At 43.6% G+C, this 19,247-nt stretch overlaps 2 protein-coding genes across 2 annotated transcripts in view; one reads left to right on the top strand and one right to left on the bottom strand.

Annotated features, from left to right (window-relative positions):
- The window catches only part of Cat (catalase), a 28,364-nt gene extending 28,093 nt beyond the window's left edge, over window positions 1–271 (top strand). Inside the window, exon 13 of the mRNA XM_059261017.1 lies at window positions 145–271. Coding sequence (XP_059117000.1) covers window positions 145–210 — 66 coding nt within the window. The 3' untranslated portion in view covers window positions 211–271. The remainder of the gene's footprint in view (window positions 1–144) is intronic.
- A 10,488-nt stretch (window positions 272–10,759) lies between these two features.
- Window positions 10,760–19,247, bottom strand: part of Elf5 (E74 like ETS transcription factor 5) — a 28,097-nt gene continuing 19,609 nt past the window's right edge. Inside the window, exons 5-7 of the mRNA XM_059259458.1 lie at window positions 14,326–14,388; window positions 12,542–12,737; window positions 10,760–12,084 (exon numbers count right to left, since the gene is read on the bottom strand). Coding sequence (XP_059115441.1) covers window positions 11,988–12,084; window positions 12,542–12,737; window positions 14,326–14,388 — 356 coding nt within the window. The 3' untranslated portion in view covers window positions 10,760–11,987. The remainder of the gene's footprint in view (window positions 12,085–12,541; window positions 12,738–14,325; window positions 14,389–19,247) is intronic.

Genomic DNA, 19,247 nt, shown 5'->3' with positions numbered 1-19,247 from the left:
ATAAAGAACTGATCTGCACAGCACATAGGCTTCATTTTAGCTCCCCACAATATGAAATCGTTCACAGTGAATGAATTTCTGGGTTATAAAAGAAATCCCCTGGCTAACATGCTAACATGCTGGTCTTCTCTTCCTTTGACACAGAACGCGATTCACACCTACATGCAGGCCGGCTCTCACTTGGCTGCAAAGGAGAAAGCTAACCTCTGAGGCCCAGGTGCTCAGCCTTGCCCTCCACCGAGATCTCTTCTGAAGCAGAGCACAGAGCTCACCTGGACAGGCTCTCCCCTGCTGAAACACAAGCTCACGCTGATGTCTTTAAAGAGATAATCTGGCTTCTAGAGTGAATAATAGCAATGCTTTGGATGCTCTTTCCCCGAGGAGGAGATTAAAGCTTAGGGTTTAGCAGTCATTTAACAGAAATATGGATCTACATAGGACTTCTCTTCAGATTGTTCACTTAAAATGACTACATTTAAAATAACTACAAGAAAGGTTTTCTAGCCAGGAACATAATTTGATTAGATAAGATAAAAAATCTTGGTGAGGTTGGTGTTTTCTCATGTTACCTCATGGCCTGATATATATACATCTCATACACACACACACAAATAAAGAAGATAAAGATGGCCCACTCAGAAATTTTTTTATTTTTCTAAGGTCCTTATAAGCAAAACCATCTTTAATACATCAGTGTCTTCCAAAAATAACTTTAGCACTGTTGAAATTTTTTGTGGGGGGGAAAGGGAGGTTTTGAGATAGGGTTTCTATGTTTAACAGTCCTGGCTGTCTTGGAATTCACTTTGTAGACCAGGCTGGCCTCAAACTCACTGAGATCTGTCTGTCTTTGCCTTCCAAGTGTTGGAATTAAAGGCATGTGCCATCACTGCCCAGCTGCACTGTTGAAACTTAATGTTTATTCCTGATCAGATTCTTCTTTTTTTCACTTGAAATTGCATTTATGCTAATACACAGTGATTTCACATAGGTTGATTTATATTTGCTTACATTTTTACAATAAAATGATCAACATGTGTCTTAGGGTTTTTATTGCTGTGAAGAAACACCATGACCACGACAACTCTTATAAAGAAAACATTTAATTGGGGTGGCTTGCTTACAGTTTCAGAGGTTTAGTCCTTTATCATCATGTCAGGGAGCATGGCAGCAGGCAGGCAGATGTGGTGCTGGAGCTGAGAGTGCTACATCTTGTGGCAGCAGGAAGTCGACTGAGAGACTGGGCAGTGTCCTGAGCATAGAAAACCTCAGAGCCTGCCCACAGTGACACATTTCCCAACAAGGCCATACCCACTCCGTCAAAGCCACAACTTCTAATAGTACCACTCCCTATGAGATTATGGGAGCCAAGTATATCCAAACTACCACATTCCACTCACTGGCCCCCATAAGCTTATAACAATATCAAAATGCAAAATGCAATTTAGTCCAATTTCAAAAGTCCCCATTGTCCATAACAGTCTCAACAATGTGTAAAAGTCCTAAGTTCAAAGTCTCTTCTGAGATTCATGCAGACTCTTAACTGTAATTTACATTTTCTTTTATAAAAGAAATAAAATCAAAATAAAAAACAGATCACATACTTGCAACATATAATGGCACAGAATATACATTACCATTCCAAAACGTGGGGAAGGGAGCATAATGAGGAAATACTAGAACAGAGCAAGACCAAAAACCAGCTGGGCAAACTCTAAACTCTGCACCTTCATGTCTGATATTGACATGCTCTTCAGATCTCCAACTCTGTTCAGCTTTGTTGACTACAACACATTTCTTTCTCTTGGACTGGTTCCACCCCCTGTTAGCAGCTCTTCTCAGCAGGTATTCCATGACTCTGACATCTCTTAACATCTTGGGTTCTCTAAGGCAATCCAGGCTTCAACTTCACAGCTTAATGTAATGGCCTCTCTACTAGGCCTCCATTCAGAGACTCCCCTGACACATGCCTGGCCTCAGTGGCTTTCTTCAGGCTCAGAGGCAAATTCCATAACTCATTTCTTTTACCTTTAACTGTAAACCCAGGACCACGTGGCTGAAGCTGCCAAGTTCTGCTGCTTTCTGCGGCTGGAACTTGGCTCCCTTGTTCAATTACATCTTTACCAGCTTGCTTTCTTTCACTGTCTAAGCTTGGCTGTCCTAAAACTTGCTCTATAGACTCAGAGATCAGCCATCCTCTGCCTTCCCTGTGTTGGGATTAAAAGTGTGCCCACCACATCTGCCTCTAAGCTTTTCTTAAAAGCTGGGTGGGATCTTGCCCTGAGGTCATCACTTCCTTTCTTCCATTTCTTAATCTGTTTATCTCCTTGAACACAGGATTTAGTTCCATTCCACTTCCTGATGCTCTTCTTCTCATCAAAATTTACATTTTGTAGTTTATCCTGCTCAGCTTGTTCCTTTTCAAGCATGAACACGAATAACCAGACAACAGAGTCTCTTATTTATTAGGCTGTTTTGAGATTTCTTCTGCCAACAGAAATAACCCAACAAACTCTTCACTTTAGCCCCAGGCAGACTCCTCAGGGCAAAAAGCAGCCAGCTTCTTTGCCAAAATATCACAACAACGATCTCTAGACAACATACTAAAATTCTTCTCTGAAACCTCTTGAGTGAGCACCTCATAGTTCAAATAACTCTCAGCACCATTGTCTTTCATGCTCCTACTAGTATGGCCCATTAAGCAGTGCTTAAAGCATTCCACTGCTTCCCAAACTCAAAGTACCAAAGTCTAAATTCCTCCAAACAAACATAGGGTCAGGCCTATCACAGCAATGGTACCAACCTCTGTCTTAGGGTTTTTATTTCTGTGAAGAGACATCATGACCACGACAACTCTTATAAAGAAAACATTTAATTGGGCTTGTTTACAGTTTCATAAGTTCAGTCCATTATCATCATGATGGGGAGCATGGCAATGAGCAGGCAGACATGGTGCTGAAGCTGAGAGTGCTACATCTTGAAGACAAAAGGAAGACAACTGAGAGACTAGGCAGTGTCCTGAGCATAGGAAACCTGAAAGCCCACACCACAGTGACACACTTCCTCCAACAAGGCCATACCCACTCCAACAAAGCCACACCTCCAATAGTGAATGTAAATGGGAGCCAATTACATTCAAATTACTACAATGGTGTTTGATTTCTTTCAATTCTGTATAATGTGAAATGTGCCACTAGATAATACAAGCATTGTCTGCCTTAACAATGAATGTGCCGGTGGCCAGAGGACACTGTGCTGTTTGTCTTAGAATGACTTTCTGGCATACTGAGAAAACAGTCAATGTCCTGACTTTGGAAAATTCTTATATCTCTTACCCATTAGCTTACTTTTCAGGAGTTTTAAAAATAAGCCCTTGGTGGCTGGAGTGATTGCTCAGAGGTTGAGACCATCATGTACAGCTCTCACAGGAGATGTGAGTTTGGTTCCCAGTGACCATCTTGGTTGGCTCACAACTGCCTGTAGTTTCAGAGAACTCTGAGGCCTCTTGCTGAGCGATATGAACGCTGTCTCTTTCATCACTAGTTTCTGTACCTTGAATTTCCCCTCTATCTGGATTGAAACTGGTCTCTGTAGACACCGAGTCCTGTCAGAGCAGGGACTTTGTGTAATTGTCTGTTTATCAAGTCTGTAAGATGAACAAAAAACTGAATACTGTATACCAACAGGGAAGGGAGTTGTATATGGATTATACACATAGAGTCAGAGAGTTTAGGACATACTGTTCTGCTTTCTTATATTTTATTTCCTAAAATAAGGTGGTAGTTAACAGCCATGTGCTCTAGCTTGTTTTCTTCACCTAACACTTAGGGGAGTATCTTCAGTTTTCCTCTGGAGACCTCTGGTGACTTTCAGAGACAGAGACACTGATGAGGTTCACTTCCCTCATTAGGTCTCACTTCCTGTCTAATTATGTTCCACTTAAGGGGCACTAAGGTTGTGTCTTCGAGTTAGAGAGATAAACACCTAAGGAGGATGTGAGGGAGGCAGTGTGGGTATCAGTGCCGAGACACATGGTCTTGTCATGGTCACTCTACAGTCCAGCTGGCCCAATCCAGGCTGGGATCAGCTGGGGGCAGTTTGGCTAGTGCAGCTGGGTCACATGTCTCTATTCTCCTGGGACCCATTGTGATGGCGAGGTCAAGAATGCAATTTCAGTTGTAGGGGTGCTTTTTCAAGCCTTTGCATCGTGTTCACTGGTATCCCTCTGGCTAAAACAAAAAAAAAATGGGGTGAGGAGCATCTGCTACATGGAGGGGGCATGCCTGTGTGGACAGGAGCAAGTGCACGGAGCAGTACTCTATGGTAGACCTCCCTCCCATTCTGCACCACTGGAACCTTCCATCCGTCGACCCAGTCACTTTTCACTGCCACACCTGTTTTCCCTTTCATTCTGCTACAGTTTTTTTATTTGACTTTTTGCTCACTTTTTACTTTTTTTCCTGAGTGTGGATGTATCCATGTACAGGTGTGCATGTATGTGTGTGTGTACGCGCGTGCGCGTGAGGGTGCTGTGGTGAACTTGTGGAGGTCAGAGGACAACTTGCAGGAGTTGGTCCTCTTTCCACCACGTGGGACCTAGCGATTGGACTCAGGTTTTCAGGCTGGTGGCACTTGTCTTTACCCACCGTGTCATTGCACTGGTCTGGAAATGAGTTTTTAACTATTTTTTGCCACAAAGCTGTTTGGCTGTTTCTTGGCTTCTTAGTTCATGAAATGATCAAAGGGCAAAAGACCAAATTCTACTTTAAACTGAGAGACAAAAGGAAGGGTGAGAAACCCTTTCAGGGCTTTGAAAGATGTGGAAGATTAGTATAACAAATTTAAAAAGTTATGCTTTGAATTTTAAATGAATTTAAGGCACCACATATTAGCATACTGACAGTTTGCTGTGGAAAACTGTGTTGCAGATCTTTATAGTGAAGGTACTTCTTCCATTTGATTGAACAAATTCAACAGTTTGTTATTTTCTCATTTCTCTTTAGTATTGTTTGCTTAGAGTAGTGCTTTAAATGATCCCTTGTGTAGCTGGAATTCCCTTTGGGCCACCAACAAGCTCCCAAATAAAGACATAGAGACTTATTATTAATTATGAATGCTCAGCCTTAGCTTAGGCTTGTCCCACTAGCTCTTTTAACTTAATTTAACCTGTTTCTATTCATCTATGTTTTGTGTTTTACCTTTCTTTCATTCTGTATGTCCTACTTTCCTGCATCCTCCGTGTCTTGTCTGGCTGTCTCCTGGCATCTCCATCTCCTCTCCTTTTCTTTTTTCCTCAAGCCTAAAGTCCTCCTCCTACTTACTCTCCCTGCCTAGAAGTTCCACCTATATCTCCTCCCTCGCTATTGGTCATTCAGTTTCTTATTAGACCAATCAGGTGCCTTAGGCAAGCAAGGTAAAACAGCAACACATCTTTACATAATTAAATAAATGCAACACATCTTTACATAGTTAAACAAATATTCCACAACACAAATGTAACACATCTTTGCATAAATAAATATTCTACAACATTTCCTCCTTTTTGTCTAAATAAAAAGAAAAGTTTTAGCTTCAACATAGGAAGACTATATACAATAACAACAATTATCAAGTAAGAATTACATTTACAATATCCAATGCATTTGCATTTGGCAAATTCAGAGAAAATACTCCATTATCTATCCGATCGTGGTGAGTCCAAAGTTGTGTACCTAATTTACTTTCTATTCTAACTTGAATTACCAACTCAAAATTATATTTTTAGACCTCAAAACATTTTCAAGGATAAACAATTTAAGCGTTTCTGTTTTTCAACCTTATAAACTTTTTATCTCTTATGTAAGCTTTTCTGAATTTGGTAACAAGGAAAACTATGACTATAACTATCTCATCTTCAACTCCATCAGAGACCTGAGAAGGATATATTACCTGAGTAAACAGGAAGTGCAGAGCAAGTAACTTCCAAAACTATAGAAATGACAGAAGCAGCTAGCTGCCTGAACAGTTACCCAAGGTTCCTTTGCACAGTTGGGGCATCAATCTTTGGCATACAGGCTGAGAATATCTGACAGATTTTTCTGTGAAGCAGGAATTTTGAAGGACTGTCCCCTTTTGTCTTGGCAAAGTTTGGCAGTCTTTTTCTTTGTGTCCTGCTATCCAGTTTTTACAGTATACTGGCAGCAATTGAAGTGAGGACAGTTTCTTGCCCCGTGACTAGCTTTGCCACAATGAAAGTGAATTCCATATGGAGGTTCTTTGATGCCCATCATCCTTTTATGGGTTCTATGGGATCCATAGAATCCTTTTATGAAGCAGATTGGTGCTGCCAGGAGCGGACGTATTTCACTGTCATGAAAAGCCTTAGGTTATTAAACATGTTAAATACTATTCTGTAGGTCTCTGAAGTATTTGAAGACCACCTGTCTATCTAAAATATATCTGTTCAACCTTGAAAATACACCTATATGACTACAAATTTGATTGTTATAGATGACTATTAACCTGAATTTTTAATTATTTTAAAATGTTTGTAATAATATCTTTCAAGGACTAGAACTTTATATTACATTTTAAAATGCATAGATATAATACCTTAAATAAGAGTAGAAACATATATACAGTATAACAAAAATAACTTTAATTTTGTATCAGTATACAAAAGTCCATACCAATGTAAAATATTTGAGATGAATAGTTATCTTTTTATCCTATATTCATATATCCCTACTAAATGATGACAAACATCCATAAACCACTGAATGACTAAAAACTACCCACCCTACCCCTTGGGAATGTGGGCATTGTGGTCTCTAGACTACTTCCTGTTGTCTGGGGGTGATGGCATTCCCAGGGGCCCCTGAGAAAATTGAGATAATGGTCAAGGCCTAAGAAAATTAGCCATAACATTTGTTGTTCAGTCTCTGTGTAATGGGAAAGTTCAAAGCTTATCTGAAGTAGTGGCTAGAATAGTCAGTGAGGCTGGACCATCTCAGCTAGCAGCCTTGAAGTTGTTCTGAACACAGAACTCTGAGGAAACTGTAATAGAGGCACTCTGAGAGGCTGGATCACCTGGGCCACTCATTTTCATTGGTGTCTGGTCCCCTTGCTCTGAAAACACACAAACTTTCAAAGGTAACACACACATCTGCAGTAACAAGGATGGACTTTGCATTATACACAGGCCAGACAAAGATGATTTGTTTTTTAATGTTAGAGCAGGTAAAAGACATTTGTCAACTTTATAAGTTTGTTTGGACTATATAACCAAACCTCTATCCATGCCATATGAAAGGATGGCATGTAATAATAAGTCATGAGGACTCTGTAACTAGTAATATTTATCTTGTCTCATCCAGTCTCAGAGCTGTTCCCATGTCAAGGGATCAGCTTATATGTCACCTGCCTTGTAGTTTTTCTCGGTTTATTTCTTTATGTCTGTATTCAATATTTTCAGGGTGTCTCCCCTAATCAAATCTGGTCTCTGTTAATTTTGAAGGAATCTATGGCCTTTCATTTCCTGTGGAAACAAAAGCATAACTCCTCCCCCAATGCAATATATTTTCTGAATTCCATTTTAAAGTTAAGACATCCCTAAAGTATCTAGGCTGGTTTAATTCAGCAGTTCCTTTTACAATCCAATGTCTCCCAGCAGCCGTCATTCACTTATCAGCATTCAAAAAAAATTCAGAGTTAACAAAACACAATGCATGATTCAGACTCCTCTTGTATTTCCCATCTTTATATGGCTTATTTTTTCATATTACTTTACTCTTTCTTTAAAGACTTTACTTAATTATTTTTAAACTATTTATTTTTTCCTATGACTGTTTATATCCATTTTCTTTTCTTTCTTAAGCACCTATGCACACTGCAGCCTGTTTAAAGGTTTTTTGTGTTTTGTTTTGTTTTTTTTGTATGGACCTGTATTACTGTGCATCTGTATCATTTTTTGTGTGAGCCAAATCTTAAACTGATAAGCAGCAGCTAGGACCCTCCACTGTGCAGCTCTGGTGGTTGGCTCTGCCCCCTCCTTGGTCCATGCAGGCCTGGCTAAGAGCTTTGATTAACTGGAAGCTTTGTTTAACCACCTCAGCTCTAGGAAGTTGGTGCCTACATGGTGGCAGGTGTTTTTACTTAGCTTGTTGTTTGTACTTAGCCTGCTGGCTGCTCTAGTGCTCTGCTGCACAGCAGTACCTCTTAAAGGAGCCATATCTATGGGTTTTTTCCCCCAGCTTTCTCAGGCCCTATGTGGAAACTCAGGACCCATGTTGGGTGTCATTGTAGTTGGAATTTGCTTTGGGCTACTGACCAGCTCCCAAATAAAGACATAGAGACTTATTATTAATGCTCATAAATATTATTATGAATGCTCAGCCTTAGCTTAGCCTTGTCCTACTAGCTCTTTTAACTTAACTGTTTCTATTAATGTATGTTTTGCCTCAGGGCTTTTAACTTTTCTTCTATTTTGTATGTTCTACTTCCCTGCTTCCTCCATGTCTGTCTGTCTGGCCCCTGGTGTCTCCCTGTCATCTCTTTTTCTTTTTTCCTCAAGCCTAAATTTCTCCTCTTATTTACTCTCCCTGCCTAGAAGTTCTGCCTATACCTCCTTCCTCACTATTGGCCATTCAGCTTTTTATTAGACTAATCAGGTGCCTTAGGCAGGCAAGGTAAAACAGCAATACATCTTTACATAGTTACACAAATGCAACACATCTTTGCATAGCTAAACAAATATTCTGCAACACCCTTGTATTGTCTGTCCTTGGATGTACTTTACTCTGGGGATGTATGTTTAGAGAGGACTCATGCTTTGAAGAGTGTGGTGGGTTGAATGTTGGAACCCCCAAACATATCCTGGAAATTGCAATTGTGACTTTATTTGGCAAAGAGGAATCTTTGCAGACATCTTTAGGTTAAGGGTCACAAGATGGGTACCTCCTGATAATCCAGGTGGGCACCCCAGGTGATACTGAAGCAAAGGGCAGAGGAGGAGCAGACTCTGCAGAAGGGTCAGGGCCTAGATCTCTGCAGCATCTGGCCAAGGTCATACATAGTCACCAGGAGCTACAAGAATGATGGCGGCTCTGCTCTTAGAGACTATGGATTCAGTGTGGCTATGGAGGTGCCCTGACTTCCTGCTTCTAGTTCCTGGCATTGTCAGGATGCACTCTTTTTGTTTTAAGTCTTCAACTTTGACAGTGTGTCCTGGGCAGCCTGAGAACTGACAGAGCATGTCTGCTTTGATGGTTTTGTAAAATGAGAATCTCACAGTCTGCAGAGGGGTTATTTTGGTTTCTGGGTTGTCTGGTGAGCTGGCTTGTGTTGATGGAGCAGCATCCCTTAGCCACGTGGTGCTCACTTGGCCTGTTCTGTCCACCCCAGGCCCCACCCTCTTTCCCATCTTGGTTCTGCTGTGAGTTGTATGCAGTCTGAAGCGCCCAGTTAGCACGACACCTTCTTGGATAATCACTTCTCTCAGTTGGTTTAGGGCTTTGTTTCAGGCCTTTCACTTGCTACTTACCTCCAGGGCACAGGCCCCAAATTTAAAATGTTGGAAAAACCAAAAGCCGAAAACAAGAACAAACACCAATAGTAACTGACCACCTCATGCTCAAGAAGCAAGAGGAGGTGACCAAGTGTTTGTCCCAAGGTGCTTCCCAGCTTCAGCTCAGTTTCAGGAAATTAGTGCCAAAAAGGACTGAGAAACTAGAGTTCAGATTTTTTTTTTTGCCTTTTTTGGTTATTGTTTTTAAGTCTATTGTTTTTAAGATAGTTCCCAGCAAGAAATAAAATACAACCTCAAAAGAAGCAAAGTACAAAACAAACACCATGAACTTCAAACACAAATGTATTTGTTGGGGGCTGGAGAGATGGCTCAGCAATTAAGAACCATCCATAAATGTGGTGATATTGTGTTCCCAAAATATTGTGCACCCTAATAAACATATCTGGGGTCAGAGAACAGAACAGCCACTAGATATAGAGGCCAGAAAATGGTAGCACACCTTTAATCCTATCACTTGGGAGGCAGAGATCCATCCAGATCTCTGTGAGTTTAAAGCCACGCTGGAAACAGCCAGGCATAGTGACTCACATCTTTAATCCCAGAAAGTGAGCCTTTAATCCCAGGAAGTGATGGCTGGAAGCAGAAAGGTATATAAGGCGTGAAAACCAGGAACTAGGGCTGGTTAAGCTTTCAGGCTTTTGAGCAACAGTTTAGCTGAGATCCATTTGGATGAGGACCCAGAGGCTTCCAGTCTGAGGAAACAAGATCAGCTGAGGAATTGGCAAGGTGAAGTGGCTGTGGCTTGTTCTGCTTCTCTGATCCTCCAGCATTCACCCTAATACCTGGCTCCAGGTTTGATTTTATTAATAAGACTTTCTAACAATTAATGCTACACATAACCATCCATAACTTTGGTTTCAGAGATCCAGTGCCTTCTGACCTCTATGGGCACTGGATACACCTACATACATGCAGGCAAATTAAATAACATAAAGCTGAGGAAAAAAAATGTCTTTGTTAGTCATACTGTTCTATGATCTTCATTCGGTAGTAGAAACTTTCATGGTCTCTGAAGGTAGTGAGCAGGAATTCTCCAAATATTTCTTAGATTTTAGAAGGCCCTTTAAAAAATGTCTCCATTCCCAGCTTCTAGAAAATGGGCCTTCGAAGGTTCTCAGGTTGCCTTATTGAATAATACACAGACATTTGAACATGTTAAATATTTTATTCACATTGTTTATAAACTATATCCACCTGGAAAACACATGAATCCAAAAATAGATTATTTTACAGTAATTCACATTTTTTTTTTAAACAAGTTGCTTTTGAGGTTAAACTCTAAACATAGAGGTCTTCGGCCTGCATTGCTATTCAGTGCCTCATCACTCGCCAGCCCAGCTCTGGAGGAGGTCAGGTTCAGGGGCAGTCAACCTTGTTGCAGGTCATTAACACCTTGCATGCTAATGGCAGATGAGGGGATGTCAGTGCAGACTTTAACCATGAACATTTGTCCATGTAAGTTCACTGTTCTTATTTTTGTCAAGAGACTCTGTTGTAGAGTTTGCATACTCATCAGGCAAGAAAAGAAAAGAGACTGACGATGTGTTCAGCTGTTTTGGGCTGTTAGGACATTTTCTGCTCTATAAGGGTTTAACGTCTCAGCCCCAGGGGGAGTCAATGAATTCTGATTCGATCATGTTGACAGTTTGAATCACAGAAACAGCAGTGATTTAGAAATTAATGCACATGTCTGTTGACTAGGTCTCTGTAGAAAGGACGCTAGGCACCAGTGAGGAGAAAGGGGGCAGTGATCTCAGTCACAATTCCCAATGTGACTAATTACAGGTATGTAAGTTCAGACGGATTGGCTGCGGGTCACATGACTGTGGCTAAGTGGTCAAAACGATGATCTGGTTAAGAAACTTATTATTAACTTAGGCTACATCCAATTAGGTCCCAGCTTAGTGGCTTAGCTGTTTTATTAAGAAATTCTTCTATGGAATATGACTAATAATTTCAAATCTAAAATAAGCACATCTTACATCTCATGCTCTCCTAAAAATTAATCCCAGGTGAGCTGCCTCAGTTGACCACTCAGAACTTCTGGAATGGGCGGATCATGTGTCCTTAACGGTGCAATGCGGCCCTTTTTTAAAGCAGCACCCACAACACTGACCACCTTGGCTCCAAACACTTCATTGGGGAAATAATGTCTCACCAAGGTGCCACCCAAGACCATCCCTGCCTCCCCCTTGGGATGAAGACAACTGCTTGAGGGTCTCTGCCATCACCCCAATAGACAACAACCGAATCCAAATGAAAGCTGAGATGTGAAGAAATTTTATCATCGTGTTTGCAGGTTTTGAAGAGGAGGAGGGGGAGGAGGAGGAGGAGGAGGAGGGAGGAGAAGACTTTCATATGTCTATTTTGATCTGATTGTTTCAAACAACAGACATCCATCAAAGGAGCTTGGTGTCAGCGTAGATCATAGTTTGTCTTCTTGCCACCCGTGCGCATTCTTTCCAAATTTGTACACTAACCTCCGGTCAACCCGCTCCAAAATCCCTGTTTTATAGTAGTATCTGTGGAAGCAAGCAGAAGAGAGAGATCCAGGGAAGGTTTGCACTCCGAGAAAACAACAGCACGTAAACATTCCTTGCTCCTCTCGGGTGACAGGGCTTTACCTATCCTGGTATTTCCACACCCTGTTATTACCTTACACTTAAACCCTTCCCAGACACCTTGAAGACTGAACCTCACCACCGTGGGTTCAGCATGTGTGCGTGTGCGTGTGTGCACGATGGCTTGGGTTCAGGGTGATCCCCCCTCCCCACCACCCCCTGGGAATGCTGCCCAAACTGAAAAGGATGGTGGGTCACTTTACAAGCCATAATCCCACCTGAAACTAAGAAGAGGTTTAGCTCCTGACCCTTTCATGTAGAGTGGGGGAACGCTGTGAAAACAGTGTGATTTTCTGTGGCCGGCTATTTTACATAACTCCTCTTTGCAGGCTCACGGTGTCTGATGCTGCTCGCTTACCTCAGGGCTCTGCTCAGCTTCTCATATGTCATCCTGTCATTCTTCTTCCTTTGTCCCCACATCTTGGCCAGGGCTTCTGACTTAACCACTCGGAAAATGCCCTGCTCCCTGTCTTCCCATTCCAGGATGCCACAGTTTTCTTCAGGAGACAGAAGCAAATCTCTGACAAATTCCCACAGGTGAGAGCTTTGGAGGCCTTTGGGAAAGAAACAGAATAAAGTCAGCTTCTTTCTTTTTAAACTGGCTTTTTTTTTTTTAAGAGAGATTGTGTTTCCTAGTAACATCATAAATGACACCCATGAAGTCTCACCACCAACATGACTGCCTAATCATGAGCTGAACAAAGAAGACACCAATGGACATGCCAAACTGGACAGGGAAAAGCCCACGAGGCCTCAGTTCTACACAAAGAACTATAGGCAACTGAGGAAAGCTGGGAGGGTGAGAGGTGACTCCCCTCAGGGAAGAGCACACCAATTGGTTGTTCAGTGCCAAACGGTCAGTCCTGAAACACAATACAAGTAACATTATACGGACTGGATAGGTCATATTTAGGAATGTATACATATGTACATATATGTACGCAATAACAATTAGTGAAAAAAGAGGTCATGACTTTGAAGGAGAGTGAGGGGGAGTATATGGGAGGGTTTGGAGGGAGGAAAGGGAAGGGAGAAATGATGTAGTTATAATCTCAAATAATTAAAAAATATGAGGGATGTCAAAAGAAAAGAGAGTGGGAGGGGGAAGGAGAGAGAGAGAGAGAGAGAGAGAGAGAGAGAGAGAGAGAGAGAGAGAGAGAGGGAGAGGGAGAGGGAGAGGGAGAGGGAGAGGGAGAGGGAGAGGGGGGGAGAGAGGTGTAACTTCTGATTAACCTATGAGAACTGTTGTTGGACTGGACACCGTTCACTTTGCATGCTTTGCTTAGAGCCTTACTAAGTTGGAAAATGTCTGTTATCTGATAAACTATAAGCAAAATCCCCACACAGAGACACGAGATTTAAAGCACTATGGCTCCTCATGAGCTCACTCCTTTCTAATGGGCAAGAGGGTTGCATTTAAGATGGGAGACCTACCTTTTCCTACACATAAACAGAAGAGGGAACAGAGGGAGGTCGGGGGAGAGACTGGGAGGAGAAGAGGGAGGGGAAACTGTGGCCAGGATGTAAAATAATAAATAAATAAATTTATTTTTAAAAATAACATCTGGTACCCACGGCCATTCTGCAGTTTCATTTATTACAAGGAGTTGGTTTTTCTCTTGTGCCTTTAGTGATGGGTAAGACTGACTGGGTTATGATTGCCTGGATTTGGGTCTGGAGTTTGCCTCTTCCTGGCCCTGGAAATACAGTCTCTTTAGTTACTGTCAGTGTTAAAGGAGTAATAAGGTACCTATGTCATACTGTGGGCTCGAGGGTTTGATGGTTTAATGCATGGCAAGTGGCTAGACACAGGCCTAGCCCAGGGTGACTGCTTGCAGGGCAGATCTCAGCGCTGGGAAAGGCTCATGGACTGGCCAATTCCCCACACTGCCTTTATTCTCTTCCCCTGAGTACTTCAGTGAGAAGACCACACAGTGGACTAGGAAACAGAAAACTCTCCTTCAGTAATAGAACCCAGCCAGATGTGATGCCCAAGTGAAAATAATGATTTTGATCCCACGTACCAAAGCAGCCATCGATTTCTCCACCCCCTCCCCGGGGAAGTGACTGGTCCCACCCACTCCAACACGTAATTCCAAAGAAAAACTGCCTCAAGGAGACAAATGGTGTCTCTGCTCTTACTTGTTCGACTGTGACAGTCTTGACTCTTCATGCCACTTGTCTTCAAGCAACTGGAATCAGCATCTGAAACAGAAGGACCCATGGCAGTGGGGGAGCCTCAAACGGCACCCCAGAGAGCGGAAGTCAACTGCCAGCCTTTGCAGTAGGAGACTTTAGGGTGGTTAGGAGATGGAGGGATGGGATGTGCTCAATCCTGGGACCTGCTGTAAGTGCATGCTGGGCTCCTGCTGGAATACAAGAGAGAACACACTGACCGAAGGAGTCCCTACTCATGTGGCTAGGTGAAGCCCAGGGGAAGCAGACAAATCACCTGTTGTTTGAAACGTCATCATTACGTGACACTGTATAGAGAATGAGGGAGAGAGGTGGTTACTTTATGAGGGAGGCTCTCACAAGGGGAGCCGGCTATATTATGAACTGGGGGAGGAGGAGGAAGAGGGGAGGGAGGGAGAGGGGGAGAGAGGGGAGGGGAAGAGAAGGGAGGGGGATGGGCAAAGAGGAGGCGGAGGAGGAAGAGGAGGAAGAGCAGAAGGGTTTTAGGTAGAGGGAGCTCTACTTAGGTTTTAGGTAGCGTGCACTCTGCTCTTTCCATCCCGAGTACCCAGGAAGCTTGTATACCCTGTGGCTGGAGAGGGTGGGAGGTGCTGCTGCCATCCATGGAGGTTGCAGGCAGTGGCAGATCATGATTTTGGAGGCTGGATGATGGTTTGGGATTTTATATTAAAGTGAAAGCAGAGATTCCCCTCACCCCCACCTCCACCTCCACGTGTTTTTGAGGCAGAGTCTTACATAGCTCATGCCGGCATTAAACTTCACTGTATTTTGGGTGATCCTGAACTCCTGGCCCTGCTCCCTTCCCCTCTTGAACAAGTGCTGGGAATACAGGCATATACTGCCGTTTCCAATTTGTGCCATGCTGGGAACAGAAGCCAAGACTTCACGTGCGCCACACAAACTACTTAACTGGGCTACATCCCTAGCTCAAAGACCCACATTGTAAGAAGACCCTTCTTGTGACTGTGTGGAGAATAGATTGGAAGGGACATAATAAAAACAAAGAGATTAGAAATAATGAATGAAACAAGATGTTAACTCAACATTGAATTGAATTATGTATTATTGTATTGTAATTGATAATCTGAGATGCCCACACATACATTGTCCCAAAGTATATGAAGTTTTAATAGACTATCAGAACCAGACATACCTCCTGCTGCCTTGAATCTGCCTATCCTCCCAGCCCTGTGCTCACTTTGCTTCAGCTACACAAGCTCCTCCTTGCAGGCATATTCCACCTTGGAGCAGCCTTTATGTTGCTCTTTGCCCAGAATGCTCGTTCCTTTACTATCTGGGTATTCACATCCTCATCTCAGCCTAGACTCAAATCCACCTTCCAGGGGTGGCCTCCTCCAACCATGAAAATTGTAATCACACATATGTGCCCCTCGGCTTCAACTTCGAATCCCACATCTACTTCCCTTTCTTACTTGCCTTTGAACTCATTCATGACACCTTTGTCTGTGTGGTTTATAGTCTGTGTCCACTAGAGGGCAGGATTTGTCTTTGCTTATGTATTCCCTCAGCACCTAGCATGGTGCTGGGTATACAGCAGGTATTAAATAAGTAATCTCCTCAGCCACTACACTACACTAATCACACTGACAGTATAGTCTGGGATGTGTACTAATGGGACAAAGGAATAGACATGTCATCTTGGGAGGAAAGGATGCCTGTGTCCACTGTCGCCCAGATTCTGTATTCTATGCCACTGGGTCATATCACTCCCGAAGTGGACCCCTTTTGTCACCAGGACAAAGGCTATCACATTAGGCAGGCCTTTCATAAACTGGGCCATACCCAGCCCTCTAACCTTATCTCTTTTTGCGCCCCAACTTTCTCTCATCTCTGAGGTTAGTGTGTTTCAATGGGTGTGACTTTCCTGAGCCTCAGTATTTTTGTACACTTTCCTCACCCACCACTTCTAGCCAGCTGACTCTCACTCTCACAGAGCCTCTTCAGAACCCTTCCCTGAAGCCACCTCCTGGGCTAGAGCCCCCACCCTTCCACCTGAGATCTAAGAGCACCCATGTGTTTCTGGGATCACAGTGTGTTTCTTCTTCCTTCAAAATCCACCTCGCCTTTTTTTCTGCTAAAGCTGATGCTTCTTATGGAGCCTTTACTAAATGCTGAGTGCTTCTTAGATGGAGTCCTCATATGTAACATCACAGTCCTGCAACAACCTTGGATGATATGATTGTTATTTTATTGAGGAGGAGTTTGAAGCCCAGAGAGTTAAAGCATTTTGTCCAGGTGTGAAGCTGGGGCTTGAATCCAGAGTTCCCATCCTAGGGCTAACACTCACAACCAGGATGCCATCATGTCCTCCCAGGAGGCATTTGGCAGGCACCGAGTGAGCATTTAGCTCATATGGGCTGAACAGCTGTCACTGCCTCTTTTGTGCTGTGTGTCTGTCCCCATCTCTAGACTTCTCCATTGTGGCGCTGAATCTTTTAGGGAAAAAGCAAGTGGAGCCATAACAATAAACAAAGGCAAGTCAGTGACTGAGAACGGATAAGAAGCCTTTACTGAATAACAAGAAGAGCTAGGGAAAGGGTGTGCTTTTCGTTTCTATGGTCCCTTGTGCTTAGGATGGAGGCTATTTGGTGTGATGGGAGCACAGAGCAGGAGGCATCACAGGAGGCATGAAGATGGTTCAGGTCACATCACTCTATTCTAACTGTCCCAGGTCCAGGTGACTTTGAAGGCCCTCATGGGCTGAGGAGGTTCCAAATCTCTTTTTTAAAATCTAGTTATTGAGGTAGGGGCTGAGGCAGATGAGGTGGAGTCCTTACTGCCAAGCCGATCTTGAGGCAGGTGCTTGATTAAACCTTTTACCAAGATGAGCTGTTGGTCTGCTGCAGTACCTTGAAGGAACTCTGTTTCTCTGCAAATAGTAGCGTGTGTGTGTGTGTGTGTGTGTGTGTGTGTGTGTGTGTGTGTTTGTGTATCATCTGTATTCATGCAGCTGGGGTGGCTGGTATGGCCTGAGGGGAGGCATAGCCCCATTACTGTCTATGAGGCTTGGGCAGGTCTGGTTGAGATTGGAAACTTAAAGTAGAGCCAAGGGGTTTATTACCATTTGTTGGTTGAAATCATAGTTGGGTGTCCTCCAGAAGCTAGGATGGAGGCCTGGGGATAGGGTTTCAAAACCAAGCCCATCGCAGCCCATGACACCGTCAGTCCATCTGAAATGCCCACCCTACACTAGCATGGCACAGAGATACTCCAAGGTCCAAGAGCAGGAGTTGCTAGCCAAGAACCCAAAAGCACAAGCTCTACTCTTGGGTATGGTGTGGCCTCTACTGACATCCTATAGTGGAGGAGAGTGGGGACATGTAGAGAGGTTTCTTCAGATGCAAATGGAGATGGAGGAGTACATGTGAGTTCATATGTCTAGATTTCTGACTCTACATCTGGCACAGTGTTAAGTGCTTAAAAAAACAATGATAGCTAGCAATTTTCACTGAAGCCTCCAGTATACCACCCTGCCCTCCTTGGCCGTGCTGTGGTCTCTGGTTGGCATCAGCACCGAAAGGCAGCCTTTGGTTTCCTGTTCCAGGATATCTGGAACCACGAAACATTGCTGGGTCATAGACTGTGAGGCCATGTGGTCCTAGGACAGGCTTACTGTATAAGCTATCCAATTGTTGACTTCATGCTTACCTCTGTGCTTATCAAGTTCTACATTAGAGTTTTTCCTAAAGGCTGCAGAAAAGCCAGAGCCAGGCCTCAGGAGGGTCTGGAGAAGGCAGTGGTATCCTGGCCATGGAACTGGGGCTGGGATAGGAAGAACTGTGGGGCTGCTGTTAGGGTAGTCTCTACAGAGGCCGTAAGTCTAGGCTCAGTCTAGAAGTTTGTACCTCTTTGGCTTGGGGCAGATGGGTCAGAGCCTCAAGCAGCAGCCATTGGTGGAGGGTTTATCTCTGTGAGCCCTTCACATACTTACCCAAAGCCTTTCCCCCACCACCCTCACTTCTGGAAACTTCCCCCCCCCCCCCTTTTCTTCTGCATCACTGGTTAGGCCATCAGCATCACCATCCTAGATAGTAGGCCCTCAGCTAGACTCCCGTCTGACTCAGACACAGCAGCCTAAGAGATCTTCACATCTAGTTATGACCTTTACCACGTCCATGCTTACAGCCCTTCAGTGGCTGCTCAGCTTGCTCAGCATGAGACCCAAACTCCACCACTCATAAACCTGCCCTTGTCCAGCTCTCAGACTCAGCTCCCATTCCTCCTGTGGATGCTGCTGATTCTTCACTGATAATGCCCAGGAGAACCTTCTGTGATGGCGAATGCCAGCAATCCAATATGGCGGCTCCTGGCCAGCTGTGACTGTGCTTTTAAAACGTGACTAGTGCTCCCGAGGACTCGAATTTTAGCATTATTTAATTTTAAGTAACGACCACATATGGCTAGTGGCTACTGCTTTGGACCCAATGACACACCTTCCAGCTCTTTTTCAAGGACCATGTGGCATTTGCCTTTGTTCCCTGGGAGCTTTTCATCCTCCTCTCTGCTAAGACCAGCCAGGGTCCTTGGGGCTGGATGGGGGTGACTCATTTCACAACTGAAGTTGCTATTCTTGTGCTAATGTCCCTAAACCAACAAACAAAAATCACAAAACTTTAATTAATCAGAAGTCTAAGAACTTACGTTGGGATTTTAGGGAGAGGGAAAAAATTCCTGGGGGAGCAAGATGGCTTGGGAGGCAAAAGTGCCCGCTGGGCAGGCCTTATGAACTGAGTGTGATCCCTGCAGCTCACAAGGAAGGGAAAACTGCCTCCCAAGAGTTAGTCTCTACCGCAATATTTGCACTATGGCATGTGCACTTGCACTTGCACACACACATACACACACAC

This window comes from Peromyscus eremicus, chromosome 4, assembly GCF_949786415.1.
Source record: "Peromyscus eremicus chromosome 4, PerEre_H2_v1, whole genome shotgun sequence".
In the NCBI taxonomy this organism is placed as follows: domain Eukaryota; kingdom Metazoa; phylum Chordata; class Mammalia; order Rodentia; family Cricetidae; genus Peromyscus; species Peromyscus eremicus.
This window is presented reverse-complemented; position numbering and strand designations above follow the sequence as displayed.